This window comes from Battus philenor, unplaced genomic scaffold (genome assembly GCF_028537555.1).
Source record: "Battus philenor isolate CCGP_79_NKW_IND1 unplaced genomic scaffold, ilBatPhil1.0.hap1 SCAF_15, whole genome shotgun sequence".
Classification (NCBI taxonomy): Eukaryota; Metazoa; Arthropoda; class Insecta; order Lepidoptera; family Papilionidae; genus Battus; species Battus philenor.
The window spans coordinates 711,108-736,533 of NW_027181677.1; the positions used below are offsets into that span (position 1 = coordinate 711,108).

General features: G+C 36.0%; 1 protein-coding gene across 1 annotated transcript; it reads right to left on the minus strand.

The window, feature by feature from the left end:
* Positions 1-16: 16 nt before the first annotated feature.
* Positions 17-25,391, minus strand: LOC137918971 (cytochrome P450 4c21-like). Its single transcript, XM_068761927.1, has 11 exons — positions 25,359-25,391; positions 19,309-19,465; positions 18,122-18,211; positions 16,865-16,975; positions 15,397-15,585; positions 13,563-13,753; positions 12,154-12,217; positions 8,810-9,008; positions 8,280-8,431; positions 1,271-1,447; positions 17-198 (listed from the first exon to the last, which is right to left on the minus strand). The coding sequence occupies exons 1-11, from the start codon at positions 25,389-25,391 to the stop codon at positions 17-19; spliced, it is 1,545 nt and encodes a 514-aa protein (XP_068618028.1).
* Positions 25,392-25,426: the final 35 nt, after the last annotated feature.

Below are 25,426 nucleotides of genomic sequence, written 5' to 3' on the forward strand. Positions count from 1 at the left end.
TCACTATAATAACAGATTAAATTGTTTGACAAGTCTGTTTGTCGCCATTACGCGCGCGCACCTGTACAAGATGGCCGCTGACCGGACGCACCGCGATGTCCACTTTGAGCGCCATCTTGTCGGCCTGCGAAGTGAATTCCATCTCCCTCACGCAGTACACGATGATCGTTTTCATTAAACACATTGCGTATTGCTTACCTGAATTATTACCATAATAATTATTTTTCTCTCAACATCCGAAATTACAATAATTACACTCTTTAACACTGGCATTACAAATATAAGCTTAGCTTAGAAAAGTCGCGTTCCTAGACTTTTGTAGGTAGGTCATAGGCCCCGTGATAAGAGTGAATGAATGAAGGTATGATCGATATAATTAAAAAAAAGAAGAGTGATAATAAACTGTAATAATTTTAATACTCGATTAAAATAAACTGTGATATAGATAATAAGGGAACAAAATAATATTAATACTAAAAGGCAAACAAATGTAAAAAGCAAGAATAATACAAAATGTAAATGTGGGATCCCACAGAGAAGGCGATGGAAGTGAAGCGATTTACGAAAGGAAAGGTAAGAAAGAAATGCCATATATTGTGGAGGAATTAAAAAGGGTAATTAATGATATTAAAGAGAATGAGAGAGAAGCATGATAATACTCAGTGAAAAATTATTAATAGTCCATTCTTTACCATGACAGAGGAGAACGGGAGGTCTTAAAAATATATAAGCTTAGTTACTACGTATTTAAATTCAAGAATGAAAATGACATGTGTCATTTTTCTTTATTTATTCTTCAAACACTTCTATGCCTGAAGAATAAATAAAAATAAAATTAAAATATTCTTTATTCAAAATACAATTGATTATATCTCTTGTTGATGTCATGTTGAATCTACCGCCTGTTTGTATGAAATGCTTCAGACCTGAGAAGAACAGGCAAAAGAAACTCAGCGGAACTATGTTTTTTTTTGGTAAATTGGACAATAGCCAATATTTAATTGATTTTTATTTTTGTTTCAATTTCTAAGTACCTGATATTTTTAAAAAGCGAAGTGTGTTGCAAAATTTTGTTTTTAAAGTGACCTTAATGTTTTATCAAATCTGGCGTTATATGAGCAAATGTCTTCTCAAATTTGACGGGCAAACATTTCCAAAAGGACCAGTTGTCTACGTCCATCAGTGGGCTGGGACTGAAGAGATGATTATGATAAAAGAAAATGAATATTCTACCTTATTTATCTTTTAGAAGACCAGAATAAATACTTACCGATACAAGCACGCCTGCCGGTGCTAAAGTTAAGGAGTGGCGGAGCTAAGGTGGAGTTGACAGAGAGCCAGCGCTCCGATCGGTACTGCGCTGCAGTGTCACCCCACAGCCGACGCGACCGCCCAGCGCCCCAAATGTTAATGCAACAGGTGGCGCCCTCTGGGATTGTGCATGATTCTAAACGTATCGACAAAAATAACTTTAAAATGTAGAACAAAAACTGTTAGTTTAGTTTAAAATGTAAATAGTTAGAGAAGTTACTTCAGTACAATAAGCATTAATGACTGCAATGAACATTGTGGTAGACGTTATAACCGAAATGTTGTTGAGTAGCAACCACGAGCAAGCAGACGCAGCGTGGGTAGGCATTTAACTAAGTGGATCGACGACACTGTTAAGATCACAGGAAGTAGCTGGATGGGGGGGGGGGGGGGGGCTGTGATTTGCAGTACTGCAGTAGCGAAGCACCAAACATTCACATGGAATATATATATTTGAGCCGTTGGAATGTTTGTCAGGAAATTTCAATCAATCAGTTTTTCCAGAGGGATGTTGGTAGAGAGGGAAGGTGCAACTAACTGAGGGCGAGGTCGCGGTGCGCGCGGCGGAGGACCGCGGGTACAGGCGGCAGCAGTCGCAGCGTCTCGCAGATCACAGCCTCGCAGTAATGGAGACGAACGAGGTGCTCTTTCAATACTGGACCATTGCACTCGCCAAACACTTGTTTGATCCTGTAAATGATATATTTTTTAAAATACTTTCCATATATTAAAATTAATCTTTAATTCTTCATGGTCTTATCACTCTTTTTGTCTAACATCGAATCGCTCCATTCGTAGCTCGTCTCCGCAGCGTATGCCCAGCCTTGCGCAAAAGTCCCCAATAATAACTTTTGAAGACACGTATAGCTCTACTAACGCCCTCATTGCCTTCACCTCATCATTGAAATATTATCCACTGCTGGGGCAAATTCTGGGTGTACCTTAGTATTCCACGAATACTGAGTCTTCAAGTTGTCACTTGAAATTGACAACGTTATGGATGATGAACTTGCGAGTAAGAAACATGACGCCTCCCTGGGATATTTAGTCCTCTCCCGGAAGTAGAACAAGTTACCTGACTTTAGACTTATTGCGTTTTCTCCCTCTCTACGGACTATGGAGAATATACACGTGTAGCCTAAGCGTGAGGACTTGATGGCGAAATCGTCAGATGGCGGAGGCTCAGAAATGTTCTTTCTCTAAACAGATTTAACGCGTTACCAGTTTTACAGGGTACTCTTCCATGATTATCTACGTTGAAGAGAGAATAGATTGACGGAACTCTATTAAGAAGGCATTACAGAACAGGAAAAGTTATCTTCTTTATTTTTAATAATACGCTTGAAAGGTCGCATCGTTCTGTTCCATCTTCTCTAAAAAAAGAAATTTTTATTTTAAACTAACTCTTCGTACAGCTTCCATTGGACATCTTTCTTGCATCCAAGCATTAGGAATACGTAATTGAGAACCGTGGCCACCGTTTCCTGGCCCGCCACTATTATTGTATCCACTTCTGCCTTCATCCTTTCCTCGGATAGTGTATCTGACTTACTCGCTTCCATCAACATGTCCAGAAAACATTTGAATTCCACTTTCTCAGTCTCTAGAAGAAAAGAGTTATTAATTTGTCGTGGTTGCCTAAAGGCTGTTAACCCTTAAAATGCATAATGATGATAAATTGCAACATACCACTTAAACATAAAACGAGTACTACACTTAAGTAAATGCATGTTGTTGTATGTTATTAAGTCAACTGTTTATCTTAGGTTAATATGCGTCCAAATATTTGTATTATATTTATCAACACCATGAGCAATTGTAGCCCAGTGGTAGAGTACTGAGAATTAAGTAGATCGCGGGTTCGTTGCCCGGGATACAATCTATGTGTATTAATTATATAGGATTGCCAATGTTCAAAGACATGTTTCCAGTGTATGGGCAGCAGCACGCTCTGCGTACCATAATACCACATGCGATCGCACACCCACCAGCCAAGCGTGGCGATTATAGTATATCCCGTCATAGATATTTTTGGTGGAAGCCTATACCCAGCAGTGGGCGTCTATGGGCTGAAACAAGGACGACTTCAATCAAATCGTTTCCAGTTTTACTATTTTTAAATAAAAATTGTTTTAAATAACCTTTTTTCTCCGTTTCCTTTACTTTGATCTCTTCTATTTTTTTACGTTTTTGAATTTAAATCTGAAATTTAATTTACGTTTAAATATAGTACAACAAGAAATATATAATTACAAAGAGTAATAAAGTTTATTATTAATTATGTAGTATAGATTTGTAGCGGAATAATTACAGTTGTCAAAATGCTTTCGCTTATCTGTGAATCCATCGGTCTACGCATGCGCAAAAACTAAGGACGCGCGGCGTATGATTAGTAGCGTATAATATGATGACGATGAAAGTACAGTTAATGTCTGATTGTTCACTAACTAATATGTTCGATAGTTGGATGTGAAAGAACAAAGAATAATGTTCACTATTAAACGGTTTAATTTAGAATTTAGCACAGTACAGAGAGGAAGAGATAGTAACTAATTTTAGCCAAAACATTAAATATAAAATACGAATTTACGGCAGAGCGCAATATAATGCAAGGCTTATTACGTGGCAAAGGTCGCGGTTACAAGCGTGCGTCCTGCGCCCGAGCATAGCTAACAATGGCGAGCGGCGGCCGGATATAGCCGAACTTGACCGATGCGCCGGCGCAGGTAATTAACGCTCGCGTGATGTAGGTGCGACCTTTGCGTTATGAAGGTACGATCATTTAATGTGCTGGGATGTGGGATACTATCGCCTCGCTTATCAAAGAAGACGAGACACGTACAGAGTTCTTCAAGTCGTGTAAGAAAATCGCTGTACAAAAAATAAATAGGAATAAAAGTTAAAATCGAAATAAAACTGTAAACAAAATAAATATAAATGTAAGAAATAATGATATTGTAAAAACTGAGGAACAAGGTGATGGATGAAAGGCGTCGAAAAAGAAGGGAAATGGAATGAAATAGTAAGAGAGATAAATGAAGAAAGTAATGAAATAAATGAGAGATCTTAATAAGCATGGCAGAAGAGTGCGAAATTAAAAATATTAAAATGAAAATAAAAGTCCTTTACCTAGAAATAAGTTAGTGTACAAGAGGCCCCAAATGGTCATTCAAAAAAAAAAGACTGTGAATATAACTTGATAAACTTACAGCATCCGATAGACCGTGAAAGATCTTGACAAATTGCTTCATTTCTCTGTACGCCGACATACACACAACGGCAGATTTGAAAAAACATTAAGGTCACTTTAAAAAGAAAATTTTGGTTCCCTACACACTTCGCTTTTTAAAAAGTTTCAGGTACTTAGAAATTGAAATAAAAATAAAAACAGATTAAATATTGCCTATTGACCAATTTAGCAAAAAAAAAAAACATAGTTCCGCTGAGTTTTTTTGCTTGTTCTTCTCAGGTCTGAAGCGTTTCATACAAACAGGCGGTAGACTCAACATGATATCAACAAAATATATAATCCATTGTATTTTGAATAAAGAAGATTTTAATTTTATTTTTATTTATTCTTCAGGCATAGAAGTGTTTGAAGAATAAATAAAGAAAAACGACACATGTCATTTTCATTCTTGAATTTAAATACGTAGTAACTAAGCATGTATATTTTTAAGACCTCCTGTTCTCCTCTGTCGTGGTAAAGAATGGACCATTAATAATTTTTCACCGAGTATTATCATGCTTCTCTCTCATTCTCTTTAATATCTTCCATTTATTACTTTTTTATATTCCTCAAAAATATCTGGCATTCCTTTTCTTACCTTTCCTTTCGTACATCGCCTCACTTCCGTCGCCTTCTCTGTGGGATCCCACATTTACATTTTGTATTATTCTTGCTTTTTACATTTCTTTGCCTTTTAGTATTAATATTATTTTGTTGCCTTATTATCTATATCACAGTTTATTTTAATCGAGTATTAAAATTATTACAGTTTATTATCACTCTTCTTTTTTTTAATTATATCGATCATACCTTCATTCATTCTCTCACTCATCACGGGGCCTATGACCTACCGACAAAAGTCTAGGAACGTTAGGCGACTTTCATCGTGTACTGCGTGAGGGAGATGGAATTCACTTCGCAGGCCGACAAGATGGCGCTCAAAGTGGACATCGCGGTGCGACCGGTCAGCGGCCATCTTGTACGGTGCGCGCGCGTAATGGCGACAAACAGACTTGTCAAACAATAAAATCTGTTATTATAGTGAGGTTTACAATAAATGTTTAGTTCAGCGTAGTTTTTTTTTATTATTGTTTGAAAATAATAATTAACGCAATTATAAAATAGTATGAAAATAATTTTAATTATTGAGACATCACATGACAAAGGGCATTTTAATTTATTATTTTTATATGATACGCTATCTGCGATGGATCTGCAGCAAGCTGCCACCACACGGTCGTAGCATGATGTCCATGTTCATCACCAGCTTGTCTGCTTCAGACACGAACCGATAACGCCTTAGACAATGAACCAGTACGATCTTCATCAAATTCATTGCGTATTTTTTACCTGAAAATTAGATAAAATATTATTATTATTTGAAATTATTCTTTAATTACATTTATAACAATTTAAGCAATAAATTATAATTATTATCAGATATAATGTACATTTTCTTAACTTGTCGTTATTAAAAATTCATGTGCAAAATAAAATATAACTATGTTGAACAGATTATAAAAATAATATAGAAACAGTACATAAGTACAAGTGGATGTCTTATCGCATTACGCGATTTCTTAGAGACAAATGATGGATTGGATGAGATTTAGATTCGGAAGAAACGTGAAAAAATAAAATATATAATAAACATGGTAATTGATTATAGGTGTAAAAATTTTCAATAGGCGAATTTATAACTCATTTGTCAGCAAAAGGTATGAATTAGTCACTTTATAAATACATTTAAAAAACTAAAAACGGTTTTTTGATACCCATATTGTGGTGGTTGTGAAAAAATATGTTCCTAGTCCGCCATATTGGAACGGCGTCCATCTTGAATTTTAAATTTTGACATAATCAACGTGTTTTACTAGTGTAGCCCTTTCATTTGATACCCATATTGAGAGGGTTAAGGAAAAATATGTAATCGGCCATTTTGTATCGGCGGCCATCTTAAATTTATAATGTTATTGATTTTATTATATTGTATTGTCATCTAAATTAAATGTGTGTACCACATTTCACATCAATCTGACCACGGGAAGGTACTTAAATTTCAATTTCTAATTTTGACTCAAATAAATAAACAAATAAATTCCGTACGGGTCGAACTAAATAAAACCGTTTAAAAATATGTCAGCCGGGATAGAAAGTAAAAATTAAATTTTATTATGCGAACAAACAGAATTTTAAAAAGGCTTTTTCTTGGTATAGATTACGCAATCCTTTCTCGTAGCAAAAGGGCTATACATTCACACATTTAAGATTTTTTCATTTATACCCGATTAAAATTAAATAGAATAAATATGTAGATATTAATGTAAAGATAACCTAGTTTTCGTTTTTCATTTTCAATTACAGTCTTCTTTTCAGCGGATGGACGCCCACTGCAAGGCATCCTCCCTTAAATATTGCCACGAATACCGGTCATGCGCTGCCCGCATGCAGTGACTCCGTGATCGTACCTATGTCCTCGGTCCACCTCACACATCCGAATCTACCAGCTCCTTGTTACCACACCAGAATCCTTCGACCCTCACAGCCATTGGTTGTACGAGCAATGTGCCCACTGCCATTTCAGAAGAGCAAATCTTGATCTTTTTTCTTCTACAGATCTCCTCATTTCTGTCTCGATCCATACAATGAAAAATTGAACGTTCTCTCTAGATTTTAAAAACGTAGTTGTTGTTAAAAAATAGACGAACTACTTACCAATACAAGTCCTTCTGCCAACGTTGAAGCTGAAGAAAGGCAGAGTTTCAGAGGGAGCTTTCGAAGCAGACAACCATCTCTCAGGCCGGTACTGTAAGACGTCGGGTCCCCACAACCGACGCGACCTTCCCAGGCCCCATAGGTTAATTGCACACATCGCGCCCTTTGGCACGACGCAATTTTCTATAATCAAATAATTAAAATTTTAAATATCTTCCAGAAAGTTCCAGAATCTTTTCGAAGATATAATTTTTATATTATTATTAAAAATTTTTCGACACCTGGTTTAAAACTCGCATTGACATTTATGTTTTGTTCGTTAACAATGTTATCGTTTATTGTAAAAACCATAATTATCATCATCATTTCACCCAAAAGACATTCACTGTTGAACTGCCCACCCGTGGGACTTTTAAATCGTTTCGAAGCGACTTACATCCAGCGTCTTTCAAAAACCTGAACTATGTGTTCGGTCCACCTAGTGGGAAAACTATCCACGCCGCGTCTACTGGCTCCTGGTCGAGAATCTTTCAGCATCAACAGGTATCGGTTGATTAATGTGTCTTGTACATCGCCACTATAGACGAAATATTCTTCGATTTACGTAAAAAGTTAAGCCTATCAGGTAAATAGTGCAAAGACTTGCCGCGACTATGTCAGTCTACCTATGACCATGTCAAAGTAAATTATATATATATTGTCATATAAAACCAGGGTCTGCCAAGTGTATTTATAAGTCAGTCATCTCATCAGTGATCCGAAGCGATGACATAGCGATAGTCGGCAAGTTAAGTGAAGCAGTGTTCGCGGAATAACGAAATTGCGCGAATTGAGAATATACATCAACCGCTATTGCTATTTCGGTGCCATGAATATACACTGCTTGCATAATACATAGTCGCGGTAAGTATTTGGATGGGAGACCGATCAACGTGGCGATTTTCGGGGGGAACCTATACAGCGGGCATCTACCAGATGATATGGTGATAGTGATGAGAAGCCTAGTATTAGTATTATCACCCACTTAGTACGAGGTCCCGGTCAGCCAAACGACCCACGCCGGGCACAGTCGGATAGAGTCGCAGGGTCTCGCAGATAACTGCCTCGCAGTATGACAACCCGACCAGGTCTTCCTTACAAACGTGTCGATCACTATCACCGCATACTGTTATAATTCTGCAATCAAGTTCATCACCAAATATGTAGGTAGTATCTCAAATCAAATATCTATCCCAGGAAAAAGTAAAAAGCAATTAATAAAAAGGGAATATAATAGGTATGTTGTTAAAAAATTGTTATATAGACAGTACGAAAATAAATAGTTAAATCAATTATTAAACAAACGATAAAAGTAATAAACGTAAATATTGTAAAACTCGGGACGGAAGGCGAAGGAAATGAAGCGAAGCATGGAAAGAATGAAAGACATTGAGAAGGACGAAAAATTATCATTAACATAAAGACTGGATAGGGTATTTATGTAACCTATGGTGAAAGTTGAGAGTGAGAACGTGAGAACGTGAGAACGTGAATAACAGAAGCAATTTTACTTACTCATCGTAAAGTTTCTCCTGAACTCTAGGGTTGGATCCAAGCATCAGCATTATGTAAGTCAAAGCGATTGCGGTCGTCTCCTGGCCAGCTATCAGTATTGTGTTCATCTCTGCCTTGATCTGCTCCAGCGTCAGGGTCGAATCCACCTCACACATCTCCAGAAGGATGTCCAGGAACGACTTGAATGACACTTCTTCGTCTAAATTTTAATATTTTAATTAAATTAGAAATAGTCACCCATCTCTTTCCAACCACCACCGGAGGTAACCACAATATGTTTTTATTATCTTTACTGTTATATATAGGCTTATATAGATCGGTAAGCGGACAGAGATGGGGGGACATCCTACCCAAAAGGTAAACGCCTATTGAAGAATACCTTGTAAAATATGTTGGGACGCCCAGCATACTGGGCCGCTTCCAACCGCATGTATGTTTATAATTTTCTCCATCCTTTCTGCACGCTTTGTGACTTATCTACTTTCACTTTAATATGCCAATCCGCTAAAAGATGTCAGTTTCAGGGTCGAAGAAAGAAACATCGCATCACTTATGGACAACGAGGAAAGGCGAGGGACCTTTCTAGAGTACTGGAGAAGGATCATAGGAGAGAACATTTAAAGGAACATGAAGTCAAATAAAAAGTATATAAGAATTGTCAAAATAAATACAAACAAGAAAGTGAAAATAGGAAAATATACAGTAATACATTAAATTATAAATGTATATAATAAAATAAATAAAGAAATAAAAATAAATCAAAATAGAACAAAAACTTTAGCTTGTATTTATCTGATGAGGTGATGAATGAAAGGATTAGAAATAATGAATTTGTGAAGAATAAAAGATGTATGAATAAATGACATTGAGAAGGAAATTGACGAGAAAGCAAATAATATGACGAAAAAAATATATTTAAAAAAAAATGGTCCGCGCGAGACAGGCATAGTACTAAGGGCTCTCAAAACAAGGACAAAAAAAAAAAAAAAGAGTGATATGTCGATTACTATCGATGTCGATTTTTTTGAGCTCTATAAGCTATAATAAAGGGTTGTCAAATATCTCCCTTCCGCCTTTTTGTTTTTTGAATTTCGCAGCTATGTACAAAGCGCTACAGAGCTCGTATCTGGCAATACTATACATAATTTGAAAGGTCTTGACATAACCTACAAAACGACGCTATGCATGATTAGTTTGGATATTGCGTTCAACAGTTATAGACGTGTAAACATGGAGTTCACTAACGCCGAAATTCGCGCTATTTTAAAGTTTTCCTTCGTTAAAGGCAAATCCGCTAGAGAAACGTTCCGTGAGATTAATGGTGTTTTGGGGGATGGTACTCTATCACTTCGAACCGCGGAGGAATGGTTTCGACGATTCAGAGCCGGCGAAAATGACACCATGGATAAGCCAGCCGGCGGAAGACCTGTGACGACAAATACCAATCAAATCATGGACTACATCGAGTTAGACCGGCATGTGGCATCTCGTGACATCGCCCAGGAGATGGGAGTTAGTCACCAAATCATTTTAAACCATCTGCAGAAGGCTGGATACAAAAAAAGCTTGATGTTTGGGTGCCGCATGATTTGACGCAAAAAAACCTTCTGGACCAAATCAACGCCTGCGATATGCTGCTGAAACGGAACGAACTCGACCCATTCTTGAATCGGATGGTGACTGGCGACGAAAAATGGATCACATACGACAATATCAAGCGAAAACGATCGTGGTCGAAGGCCGGTGAATCGTCCCAAACAGTGGCCAAGCCGGGATTGACGGCCAGGAAGGTTTTGCGTTTGGTGGGATTGGAAGGGAATCATCCACTATGAGCTGCTCCCATATGGCCAGACGCTTAATTCTACCATCTACTGCGAACAAATGGACCGCTTGAAGCAGGCGATCGACCAGAAGCGTCCAGAATTGGCCAACAGGAAGGGTGTAGTGTTCCATCAGGACAACGCCAGACCACACACTTCGTTGATGACTCGTCAGAAGCTACGGGAGCTCGGATGGAAGGTTTTATCACATCCACCATATAGCCCGGACATAGCGCCAAGTGATTACCACCTGTTCCTGTCCATGGCGAACGCCCTTGGTGGTGTAAAGTTGAACTCAAAAGAGGTTTGTGAAAAGTGGCTGTCCGAGTTCTTCGCAAATAAGGAGGGGGGCTTCTACGAGGGAGGTATTATGAAGATGCCGTCTAGATGGAAACAGATTATCGAACAAAACGGCGCATATTTGAACTAAATCCGATCACTGTAACACTTTTTATAAAGCATTGAATAAAGTGCAAAAAAGCGGAAGGGTGATATTTGACAACCTGTTATAAGTAAGCTTGCACAGTAAGAGACATCTCTGTTCCGTAAGCCAACACTTGTGACACACATTGCTCGATATATTTTGCGGCTCTTATCGTCATTTGTAGCTACCATAATAATGCATTATATCCTTAACAGATTTTTAGTTTTAACTGTGTGTTTTTAAGCACAAAGCTTTGAAAATTTCTCGCCGAAGTGATCATTTTGAAATTAAGATCTCTTTTAGTGTCTAAAGTCGTAAGCCAGATGTCTCCTCTTACGTATGATCACATCTCTCTTCAATTTTTTTAATTTGATATGGTCTGATCTTTCTGCAATGTTGTATATAGTAAATTTTTAATGTTGTCACCTATATAAAAAACACGTAACAGCGCCATTATTAATACAGTAACTTTTAAAGTAGTTTTAATTTATTTGCACTGTCTGTGTACCTAAATAATTAAAAAGGTTTATAAAGCAATGAGGGATATTGGTCGACATGTTTAGTTTATACCGGTCTAGTATATACTTTCTGGTTCAATCTGTTAATGTGACAATTACTTAAATATATGCATTTTTTTAAATATCATTTTTTATTACCACGAGTTATAACTGGTATTAATCTCAGAACCCTCTAAACAATAAACACTGAACCCTAGGATAAAGAAGTGCCTTGAACACGCGTAAGCTATAAGTTAGTTATAGATTTTTGTGTACGGTTCTCGGAAATTCTATCCAAGTACTATCTCGAACTTACTAGAACCTTATCCGTAGTATAAATAGGCGTACTCTCCATGTCGACAGTTCAGTGTTGGTTTTCGAGTTATAAGAATAAGATCTACGATCAGTGATACAAAGTGACTGTTTGGTAAATTATTTGGACTTCTGAGCGATTTGGAAGCGTAGTTTGGATTAAGCGAAAGTATACTTTTTGTTAAAGTAGGGTGACCATCTGATTTGTGAATAAAGGACTCCTTGTAAACCAGTGGTGTTTCATTTCGAGTCAGAACCCAAAGTACGTAACAATATGATTATATCACTTACCTTGTAACTTTCTTTTTGTTTCATACTTGGCTGCTTTTACACCCTCTACTCTTTTTTCCAACACCTGTTATTGAAAATAATTTTCTTAATATTACTAATAGAAGATATGATGTAAATAAATGTATAATTTAGATATAAAAATCGCATGGCTAAACAATCAAATCACACAATTGTTAACCGCGACGCTTTAAGCGAGAGAATAACCGTCTCGTTTGCCCTTCAACTCGTCTTCAAGGACGCTGACGCCATGAACAGCTCGATGCGCCGGCGCAAGAGAGATAGACAAATAACATAGGCCTCGCGGGAGTTTCTACCGGCCAGTGTTAAGCCAGTAAAACTAGAATATATTTGTATTACAAAAAAAAGTTAGAAATTATTAGGAGTAATCAACATTAAACATAGTTTTAATAGTGCCAAATGCTATCTAGTTAGAGAATTGACGGGACGCTCAATGTTTCAGCCCATAGATGCCCACTGCAAGGCATCTATCTCCCCAAAGATATATGGAAGATATACCATAATCGCCACACTTGGCAGGCGAGTTGGCAATCGCACTATAATATAATGCTGATAGAATGCCGCTGACCATCGTCTGGAAGTTTATTTATGTGCAGGAGTAATCTTATTTATTTAATGTACAAAGTTTAAATTTTACAAGATTGTGTCCCGGGAATCTAACTTACGACCTACGATCGCAAGTCCCAGTCTCGCCACTGGACTACCGCTGCTCAAAGATATCTAAAGGATGTTACCTATAATCGCCACGTTCAGCAGGTGGGTAGGCGATTGCAGTGCGGTGTTATGGTACGCTATGGACCGCTGCTATTTATTTGTGAGTCCAATCTCATATAATTTATGTCTAAAGTTTCAGCCGTATAGCGCTGGGATAGCACAACACGCTCACATAATAGAAAATATTTAAAATAATAGAATAAGTCTTTTGAAATGTGTAAAATAGAAAGAAGCTACAACTAAGTTAAAGTACTGTGAGGCTATGGTTTCTGGCTTAACGTTGTCATATAGTAAATATATAAGGCCTAAGGATCTAAATAAGACCGAAGGGAGTTCGAAAATTTTAAAACGAAAACTAAATAGAATTAAGTTCAAAAATTGAAAATAGAACGAAATTTCTAAAAAATATATTGTATCTACATAAAAATATTCTGACTTTAAGTATATGTTTCAGGTGGTAAAAAACAATATTTCCTCTGCTATAATTTATTTGCTTAAAGCGTGTCGTTTTGCACATAAATTCGATCACCCCGTATAAAGTGATCATTCACAAATACGTAAGATTATTTTTCTGTTAAATAACAACACTCCTCTATACTTTTTACGCCTACATGATTTTTTTCTTATCTTTCATACGTTCATCGCTGTTATGATAATTCTGAATACTGAAAATATACCTTTTCTGTAAAATTGTTGATTATGTAGCTGACTCTTTTCATCTCCCTCCAGGCTAATGACATGCGATATATTGGTTCGAAATGATAAAGAAAATTCATGGACCTATCCACAAATAACTCCTGCAATCTGATGATCGCATTTATGTATTCCTCTGTGATTTCATATTCGTCGCATAGGCCGAACGCCGTTTCTACAAAAATATTATTACATTTAGTTATTTTGTTGATAAACCAGTAGAAGAAAGAGAATGAAAGAAGGTTTACACTGACTTAATACTGTTACAAAGCACGAGTTACAGAATCCTCTAAATAATAAAAACTGAACCCTAGGATCAAGAACACGTGTGACCTTGAAGTTATTTATAAATTTTTGTGTACGGTTCTCGGAAATTCTAACCGAGTACTATCTCGAACTAACTAGAACCTTATCCGTAGTATAAATAAGTGTCGACAGTCCAGTGTTGTTTTTCGAGTTATAAGATTAAGATCTACGTTCAGTGATATAGAGTGATTATTAGGCAAATTATTTGGACAGTGATTTCTTGAGCAATTTGAAATCGTAATTTGGATTAAGCGAAAGTATACTTTGTGTTAAAGTAGGGTGACCATCTGATTCCTGAATAAAGAACTCCTTGTGAACCAGTGGTGTTTCATTTCGAGTCAGAACCAGCAGTACGTAACAATACTATAATCAAAAAGTAAGGTGAATTTGCTTTAATTTGCTTTTATAATTATAATAATTATCAGATAAAATAATGTACTAGTTATATCTTATTACAAGTAATCAAGAACATAACTATCCAATATATATTAGATATTGTAACAACAAGATAATAATACAGTGATCAAAAATCAAGATAAATTTGTTTATAAAATGTAAATTCTATATTTATTCTTCCAAATCAATTTCACCCCCTTCAAAGTAATCATCGTTCGATAAAATCCACTTTTGCCAACATTTCTTGCAGTCATCAAAACAGTCTTTTTTTTCAATATAGTATCCAGACCTTCATTTCGGTTTTTATCTCCTCAATCGTGTCATAAAGGAAGTCCCCGCATTGGACTTTTGAGTCTGCTCTAAATAGCGAGAAGTTGCAGGAATCAAATCAGGTGAATACGGTGGTTGCGGAACGATATAAGTCAAGTTTTTGGCAAAAAAAAAAGTCACGGAGAACCAATACAGTATGACATCGGCCAATCGTGACAAAACATCTTTCAAAATTCTTTACTGACTGACAGCGACATCTATCGACGGTAAACGTCATCGTTTCGACGTGTTACGCCGCATCTTGAATCTGACATTGTCGCCACAGACATTCTGTTTTAGAAAAAAATCTTGCTTCTAAATCTTATGTAAAATCTAGGGTTTCTATTTACCCGCAAACTGATCTAGAAATAAGATAATATAATCAAGAATCAATCATTTCTATATATGTCGTGTCTCCTTTGATTCGTATCAATTAATTAATCCAGACTTATTGTATTTTTTTGAAGATGTTAATGTTATTACCTCAGGCTTTTATAGCTTTGTCTGATATGAGTTTACCGAGTGGAAGGGTCCGTGAACTATAATCCCAACACTTGCTTATTCTCTGAAGAAGTACGTGCTGTTAGCCCGAAGGCTCTTACAGATTCATCTGAGATGAGTTCACAGAACGGGAGGGTCCGTGAACTTAAAGATCCCAACACAACCGCACGGTGTACTTATATGCGACTACCCGACCAAAAACAATTGCGCGAGGCAATCTACTATTAGCGCCATCTATTGGCGTCTGCATTAAAACTTAGACAAATATCAGAGGTTCTGAAGACAGATTTCCTGTAAACAACTTACCACATATAGTCTCCAGTGTGGTTTTACCAAGATATTTATCGAGAAGATCAAAAGGTTCGCCGTCAACTTCCACTTCGAGTCTATTAACCATCGTCAGAGAATGTTGGTTGAATATGGTCATAAACGCGTCGACTGTGATTCCTCTGAAAGCTCCGCCCAGCTTTTTGATGTTCTGTTTCCAGATCACTCCTGGAATACAATGATAGCGTTAAAAACTTGGTATATATAGCTATAGTTAGAGTTGGGTAGCTCGCGAGCTAAAGACTAGAAAGATATGTATATGTTTCAATTATATCTCTATATCTTTACACTTATGATGTTCAGAGTAAGAGAGAAAGAGATGGGCACATAGATATTGCGTGTTTAGATTATTTATATTATTAAAATGTAAACTACGGATTTTCGGAACGAACACATGCGCGAGCGTAGGAAGCAAATGCAACCAAAAAAGCTCATTGATTCGCGATAGATGATGTTTACATTCGATGCTCAGTTTCATTACTTTTTGCCTTATTCTCTTTCTGAGCCGTACTGAGCTAAATGAGTTGAAGATATAAAAGAGTGATATATATCCAAAGGTCGAAAAGATACGAATGACTCTTTTCTTGTCAGGAATACATTCTGCCCATTTCTAAGCGTGATACATGCTTTAAAGTGAGTGTCAGTCATGAAGATTTTTATGATCCGGTGAATATATCTATCTGTGGCGACTTCCTCGCTTCCTTAATAGTAAATTTTCAATATCTGACATCACTCCTTCACGCGACTATCATTGGAAACATCGAGCTGTTAGATTTTATTGCGGATCTATGAAATTGATATCAAGCAGTCATCTTTCATGTCAATTCTATTAATTTTTATTTTTAAAGTCTATATGCCACAGACATCAGTGTCCGTGCCTTTGTTTATACATTAACATTTACTAAGTCTCTTAATTTATTTTAGCGTCCAGTTTTTACGATTACGTTTCGTGCGACCACTTCTTCATCCCTTTTTTTGGTTTTGGGTGGAAACCTTCCGGACGTTCAAGATGCCCAGCCTCTGGGAGGAGGACAGAGGCATGTGGGATTCCTACCCAGTAAAACTCTCTCAGTAATCGCTCTCTGCGCTATACGAGGACCGTGGTATCTCCCGGTCAAGGATCGCCACGAGGTTTCCTTGCGCTGTGCTATTCTAGATAGTCCGTCTCGAGGTATGCGTGTATGGTTCACGCTACCCCCGAAACCGTCGCCGAAGCTAGTGGGAGTTTAGGGCCCCCACCCTAAACTCCCGCGACTCCGAAGGTCCCGTTTATGGTCGTTTATGGTCGAAAACCATTCTCTGGACAGCCGTTGCAAAGCGCTTTCCTCATCCTTACTCTATATCGCCATCAGGTTGTGCGCTAGTATCCGTGCGGCGATTGCCGTATTCGTCACATCGATGAATCCTGCGTAAGAATCATTGTCTATTTAAATTAAAAAAAAATAACCTGGGGCAGAGAAGAGGCCATCGCGGATCGCTTCGTCTGCGTATTTATAAATGTAGGGTTTTTCCACAAACGTAGCGCCGACGCTCCGAATGTCGTCAGGATCTGACAATACTGAATAGAAGATGAATATAAATAAATTATAAACATAGATTGACTAATGATAGACATTAATGTCGAATGCACGTGTTTAAAATTGGGAGAAAGAAACTTTAGCAAAAATGCACAAATAGCACCGCGGCTCTCTTTAAGGTATTGCCCGGACCATATACCAACTGGCAACGCAGCGGCTCTCGCGGCCCGCGAGGCCCGTGTCCGGAGAAACCCGTGTCTCTCCCGACCACCGAGTAGTCCTTGCCTAGTCCTACATACACTATACACCTACACGGGTATAGTTCTCCGCGTGTGTACGTCTTCGTTATAACTGGGGTACGATCGCCAGCGTAAAAAGTTTATTCTGTGTACCTCTGTTTCCACGGGCTCAATTTCGATGAAGCTGCACAAAGCCTAAATCGACTAGCAGCATAACTTCAAATACATTAAATACAGTATAAAATGTCTCTCGCTAAGGTAATGCTCCGAGCAACGGACTGATAGCGTCTGTAACGTTGAAATGCTATAACTAGTATTTGCTTGCGGGTTAATAAATATTTTCCGCGGTATAAGTAGACTGTATTTCCGGGGCGGTTGCAGTGTCAGTTTGTTGAAACAGGAAAAAGAATAGTAAGATAGGAATGCAAGGGTTTAGGAGCTCACCATTACTCACTCACCAATAATTATTGCTAATTAATTAATTATCCCCAGGGTCCTGAGAAAGGCGCAGATCTTGTTCCTCGTTGTTGCATTTATTGTCTGTTACGCAGTAAAATCACACGCGGCGTGGATGTGGTTAATATCAAGGTTTGCGAACCAATGATAAGCGGAAGAATGTTTTTTGACTTATGCGTCAATGTTGCCACTTCACAGCGCAGCTTGTTCCCTCGGCGTATTGATGCGTGAGTGGGAAAAGGAAAGGAATATAGGAAACGACAAACTGACAGCTACATTAGTTATTTAATAAATTTTGAATGTGAAAAAGTAAATGTACTTACGATTAGAAAAATTGTAAATATGTATCACGGCGTAAACGACTAGATGTAATGTAAAATGTATAAATAGGAGATAGTAGGTATATACTAAGCCCTTCACGCTATTTCAGCCAAACTGTGTCGTTATCTCGTCATTTTCTAATAAAAAAACAATATATTTTTTTAAACTAACCAATTACGGGAATATTGCCCATCCACAATACGAACGGTAAATTTTTTTCCTCCATAATCGCCGAGACATCTCTGTAAATAATGTAGGTATCTGAAAAACAAATCATCAGTTAACGCTTCATATATATTTAGATAATTTACCACAATAAATAAGTTTTATAAAGTTTAGTAAAGAAAATTATTCTTAGAAATAACAAATTAAAATAATCTGTGATTTAGGAATGAATACAAGAGAAGGAAGGTGGTGTTAAAGAAGATATAAAAGAGTAAGGAAGAAAGAGATTGCAAAGTATAGAAGGATGAATAAAATTGAAATGTATTAAAAAAAATATTAACTCGAAAATGTAAAATTAGCGACCCAATCACAATAGAGGGAATATTTAAACGCAATAGGGGGAATATTAAAAAAAAAACAACTTCACATCCTTTACCACTGAACTACCAAAAAGCATACACTACAATAGATACAGTAAATTAAATTTAGTAAATTTCAGAAATGTAATGAAGGTAATGATACTAGTAAATAGCAACAGTGAGAGTGCAATCACTGCCCATGGTAGAGAAAAGAGATAGGAAGAGACTACGTTAAATTTTAAGTTCTGATACAGCAGTGGTAGCCCAGCTGGACTGATACATGTGATCATATGTCGCGGGTTCGATTTCCAGGATATAAACTTAAGTAATTTATGTATTAATTGCATAAGTTTGCCACTGCTCGCAAACAAATTTCCTGAGGGTGTGCAGCAGCGTCCCCTGCGTACCATAATACCACACTGATCGCCACCCCGCCAAGTGTGGCGATTATGGTATATACCTCATAGATATCTTTGGGAAAGGACTATCCCTTGCAGTGAGTGTCTATAGGCTGAAACTAAAAACACACCAAGAAAATGTTTTATCAACACCATCACCTCATTTGCAGAATATTAACTGCAGAAAATATACGTCTAAAGATTTCTAATAAAAATGGAAAATCATAAAATAAAAAAATATATATATGTCGGAACACTGTTGTTCAGGCCGGCGCCGACAGATGGCGCTAGTTGTAAGTAAACGTATAAAAAGGGCACCGCGCGATAGAATCGAAATTAATACAGAAGACTCGATAACGACATGACATATATGTATCAAGCTCTCTCCATCTGCATCAATTAAATAGTTGATTTTATAAAAATAGCAATGATTTACTGTGTCGAGCGCCAATATATCTGTGCATGTTGCCTAAGAACGGTAGAGTGGGGTAGGTGGGCAGATGCGACAGCAACTTCCGCGCTCGTCGACCGCTCACTCGCAAGTACACGTGGGCGCACACTAGCGCCACCACCGTCAACACCAGCCAGTACATCTGAAAGCATAGATTCTTCTTCTGAAAAATCACTGATTAGTCCTCACATTGGATGACCTGATGACAATGAAAAAGACCTATTCGCGGAAGAATCGATATAACTCTCTCATTAAGAACTAGTTTTATATATATATATATATATATATATATATATATATATATATATATATATATATATATATAACTAGTTCTATATATATATTCCTTTAAGTATATTATGCCTATGTTTATAGGATTCTTCCTAGGGCAGGGATTCTACCTAGGTCTTGGAGGTATCAACACGAAGTCCGAAGTAGAAATGTGTATATTCATGAAGCTTAGTCCACATTTATACCGATTTAAAACTATGTATAAAGAATTATGTGTGGGATTCCCTTTTTCAATGTGCCACTGTTTATGACGTAGCTCCTACATCTTCATATAATTAATTGTTTTTATTTAGACACCTGTCCCATTAGTTATCTGTGCTTCGCTTTAGGTTGACTGGTAGAGAATGACCATGGGCGGCTCTAGCTCGTGTAGCGCCCGTGTGTAATGAAACCTCGGCGCCCCCTAAGCCTGCCAACTTTGCCGTCGTAACAAGAAAGTTTTGTCATATTCCAACAAGCCATTTTATAAGTAGGTATAGCTTGCAGTATGGTATTAGTTACGGCCTTTCTTCTGGCGCCGCCGTCTCAGGGAGCACAACGGCGCCCGTGTGCATTGCACACCCTGCACTATAGATTAAGTCGCCCCTGAGAGGAAGTAAATGCATTTAGTTCGCCATTACACAAAAATAAATAGTGTAAAATAAAAACGAACAAAATAAATAGATGTTAATATTAATGCCGTAAAACCTTCGAATGTTTTGAAAAGCGACCGAGGCCACGATGCATTATCACAATATTCACGCGTTCGACATTATAATTTTTTAATTATCACTAGCGTAATTTCCACAGATAATGATTGAATTAATCGTGCATTATTTTTTTAATAATTGACCTCGTCGATCGAATGATTATTATTCAATGAAGCGTTATAATTAATTTGTATTTGAGGTTATTTTTGAAAATACTCACCTTATATATGGCAACATAATTATAAAATAATCTATAAAATAGTTTACTTATCACATTTTTTGTCTTTGTTTTTTATGGTGTGTTTTAGTTATATTATACTACCCACATTGGATCTCTACAAAATATACAAATACAAAACATAAAATTTGCAACTAAGAAATATATTTTTTGATTATTTTGAATTAATATAGCTGTTAACAATGTAGGAAAAGTCAGAATTGTTTGTTAAGCTGATGGGTAGATTGTTGTGTTGATAAATTTGCAAAGCATAGCCCACATCTAAACACACGTTATACACACACACACACACACACGCAAACATAAATCGCCACGCTTGGCATGCGGGTTGGCGATTATGGTACTCAGAGGACACTGCTGTCCATCCTCTGTAAAATCATTTGTGATCAGTGGTAATTAAATTGAAAAAAATGAAAATGAATGCACAGAATATAAATTATTTAAGATTGTATCCCCGGAATCATACCCGGGACTTACGACAGCTAGTCCCAGTTCTCTGCCGCTGACTTACTAATGCTCGCAATACACAGATTAAAATGCACTAATTAAAATTTAAGAATTTATTTTTTTTTTACTATGAAAAACGCTTAATCGAAATTTAAATACATTTTGTTCTTCTTCAACAAATTAACCTTATGTTAATATATTTTAAATACATTTTGTTTTTCGTAGTTATAAATAAACGTTATGTTAATATATTTTAAATCTTATGCAGGGACACGACTTATTATTCACATATTTTAAGCTAATTAATTTATTTTTATTCGGGCTGCATATGTACATTTTAATATTAATGATTATTTTTAAACGAATGACTAATAAAAAAAAACTAATAAACATTAAATCTCTCTACGACACTACCAGCACAGAAAAATGACCTATCAAAAGTTATTTCCTTGTTATTATCAATTAGAAAAAAAACAAAACGTATTTTAGAGTCATCAAATTGTTTACTGATTTTTTCTTCAATATAAGTAATTAATAGCGATTATTTATATATATCTGCGTACCATAATATCACACTGCGATCGCGAACCCGCCTGCCAAGCGTGGAGATTATTGTACATTCCCCCATAGATATCTTTGGGGAGGCCTATCACATGCAGAAGGCTGAAACCGCTACAACGGCGAATAATGATATTTTACGTGACCAATCAAAAGCGAGAAATAACGATTAAAAACTTAAGTAAAAAGTTGTAATAATATAACATTTTAGCTTAATAGATAACAGCCTCCTAGAAATGCAGCCTCGTGCCTGCCGTCCGTATCCGAAGCTAATCTAATATCTTATCTTTTCGGAATTGGCCGTAATAATGACAGATGTCAATAGTTTTGACATCTGTCATTATTCCCGCCAATTTCAAAAAGCAAGCGCAGTGATTACTTCGGTGTGTTCTTTAAAGGTTCTATAGTCGAGCCCTATTTAAGTCATTGAACACTTCTCTGTGACAAATTGATGACATTTTTTATATCTTAAAAATATATGTGTATGTATATATATTACAGGCGATTACTTACAGTTAAATCTTGCAGTTCACTGCGAAAACAAAGGGCCTCCGTTTTGTGTATATCATTTAAATTCGCCTTAAGGTACGTTCACACTAGCGACGCGCAACGTTACGTATTATATATTGTTTAACGATCCTTTATGTTCACAATAATACAGATAATTTAACAATAAAAACAGAATTATCTCCATTCCTTTGATAAAAGAATATCTTTTTACATCCGTTTCATCTGACATAAAGTAGATTGATCCTTTTTGGGACGAATACGCTTCTACAATAAAATTCCTGTGCTTATTTATATGCTTATTTAAGGAAAATATTATTATTATTTTATAGATAATATATATGAACATATCTGGAATTATCATCACGTTGATTCTCAGTTGAAAAATGGAAGATTTATAACAGGGAAAAATGTACAATTTATGTTAAAAGATTCACTATCAAGTTTCTTGGCAGGTTTTTTTTAATAGATTCAAGCTTTCGAACTGGACAGTATTAGCATATAGAGAAAATAAGGACCAATAGATGCACCGTTTATTTTGAAAGTGGTGTAAGTCCATTTTTGTGAAAAATGAGCTATCACGTAATTCATGCTTAATTTAATGTAATTTTTTTATATATAACTAGTCCGTGTTTAATTTCTCAAAAAAATCAAATGTTTTGTACAACTTAAAATCGGTCGGTAAATGAAATTGCATAATCTCGATTATGAAAGTGGTGTAAGTCCAATAGCAGAGGTAGATGGCATAGCAGTTGGATGCCGATCAGTGATTTGTTATTTTTCATTTATTTTATATTACGTATGACATTACGTGTCAAGAGTTAGGTTAGTTATTCTTTTTTTTGTCAAAATGGCTAACTTCATATTAATATCAGATAGTGATATAGGTAAAAATTAAATTAAAGAAGAACGGGAGAATTTCATTTCAACAAAAAATCTCCAAAATGCAATTAAAAAAAAAACAGATAAAAAATACTAATCGGGAACAGGTCAATTGGTTGCAAATATGTTGGATGAGGTTCCTCAAAAGTACACCATATACCATTTTTTATAAAACACGATGACGAACGATCTCTACGTCCTGGAAGACCGTTAAAATTTGAAAAAATCACCCTGGAGCCTTTGTACCACAATGCCAGACCTATTACGTACGAAAAATATAAAGACATGAAGCAGCTACTATACTACCCTATATACCTCCGATGCATCGTGCATATTATGGAACACTACCACAAGTAAATTCTTGTAATCAGTATCTATCAGTATCTTGCAATTATGACAATATAATTGGCATCTTAAATAAAATTTTAAGTTGTAATTTTATTGTCGTGCGTATTTGTAAACAAAATGAAGTACTATATTTTAAGTGATATTTGATTTTGCAAAATTGAAATTAAACGATTTTTACAATTGTCTAATTTTGAAAGTTGAAAGTCTAATTAGCCAAAAACAAATCTATATAAACAAATTAAACATTGATAAAACAATGGAAACAATGCCAGACCTCGTATAATTGGCCTGTATTTTTAAATCAACAAATATAGTAACCTTTAATTTTCTCGAAACAAAAGAAAAGGGACCTACACCACTTCCAAAATAAACGGTCCAAATATGTAATAAATACTACATTTACATATTTAAATACACGTTATGCTAATGTCTTGAATAATAACTTGTTGTTTGTTTGTAATAAGTAATATCCCTTTTCACGCGGCAACATTATTGTAAATGTAATAAGCATATTATATAGGCATTTATAAATAATTTTCGTAATCGATAGATACTTACCACTGCCGCTCTTAAAAAACTATTTAAATTTGCAGCGCGCGAACTGTCAAGCGAACTAAGTTTATAGCGTTTTTTGGAGGAAGACTATCGGCTAATTTCCGCTTCGTAGACCTATATATCTGTCCCACACTACCAATGTGACGTTTTGTCAGTCGAGCGACAGAGATAACGCTCTACGAAGCCAAAAATTAGGCGATTGTCTCTTTCTAAGGGTCGATGGGCAACATTTATCTCTGGGTATTGTAAATTCGTTTCGAACATTTTTATACAAAGACGGTATCAACAATATATTAAAATACAAATATGTAACCCTGGTATGTATAACAATAAGTAATAAAATTAAAAAAAATAAACTCTTATTGTTATGTATATATAAACATATATCTGAATAAAATTTTCGAAATTAGTTTCATGATTAAAATAAATAAATCTGCTAGTGTACGTACATCCTTATATTTGTATACGATGCCATATTTTATTTCTGCATAATCGAACACATCGGCATGCGATTGAACTAATCACACATTAAAATTGTTTTACATAATCTATTGCAAGACCTAAATTTTTTTTAAACAATTTACTTTTCATATTTATTGGAAAACCAACACTAAACACATCTTTACCTTCAAACCATTTACACAGATTTCAATTTTATTGTATATAGAATAAAGCTGGTATTCTTAATGTTGTGTCGCAATATTTCTATAATAATGTTATCTTTGTATAAAATTATTTTAAAAACAGGTCAGACACAGTTGTTAATAAACAACAAAAACAAAAAAAAATAAAAATAAACCGTATACCTGTTTGTCATTAAAAACTAAATAAATCATTTGCACAAGGTGTATGTGTGTACAATAAAATTCAATTTCAGAACTCCCACTGGAGAGATTCATAAAAAAAATTAAAAAAATATTATAGAATGAAGTACATCAGTATAGTATTATTGTATCCAAGAATACTATACTGATGTTAATGTGTGAATTAAATGTTGTTGATGCTCACCCAGGAAGCTAATTATTGTCGCGCATTCTTTATAAAACTATATTTGTAAAGAGCAACTGTTGAGTTTCTCGCCAGCTCTCAGCAGAACTGCCTTCCGAGCTGGTAGCTTCCTGTACGAACAACAATGTCGACATTTTATGTTGATTGTCGATTCACTTACCTCTAAGTGATTTTATTTTTATATTACATAATAATAATCATCATCATACCAGCCGATAAACGTACACTACAACGCAATAGGGCTTCGCTAAAGTTCTAGCTTTTAACGCAGCCTTTATAGACCTATTCTTCTTCAAATAATAATATTGCAGAAATGATAGATTTCTGGGAGTCCTACAAAACCTCATAACTTATTGACCCATTGATATATTAAAAACTTCTAGAAAAGTCTACGAAGGATTAATCCTCGACCAAATTAGGAGATTCAAGGAAGCGATACAACTCTCTATTTGACAGTTTGGTCTTCAAGCCAAACATTACAGCACTCGCCATATAACGGAGCACATACTCACCAAGCGAACGAAGGGATCCAACACAGAAGCCATATTCCTCGACGTGGATAAAGCGTTCGACAGTCTGG

Excerpts from the sequence above, each read along its gene's own strand:
- LOC137918971 (XM_068761927.1), bottom strand. The coding sequence starts at position 25,391 with ATGGCTTCTGTGTTGGATCCCTTCGTTCGCTTG. Across the intron at positions 9,009-12,153 it reads AACAAAAAGAAAGTTACAAG|ACGAAGAAGTGTCATTCAAG; the intron begins GTAAGTGATATA and ends ATTAAAATTTAG. Across the intron at positions 1,448-8,279 it reads TGACCGGGACCTCGTACTAA|AATCATGCACAATCCCAGAG; the intron begins GTGGGTGATAAT and ends CGATACGTTTAG.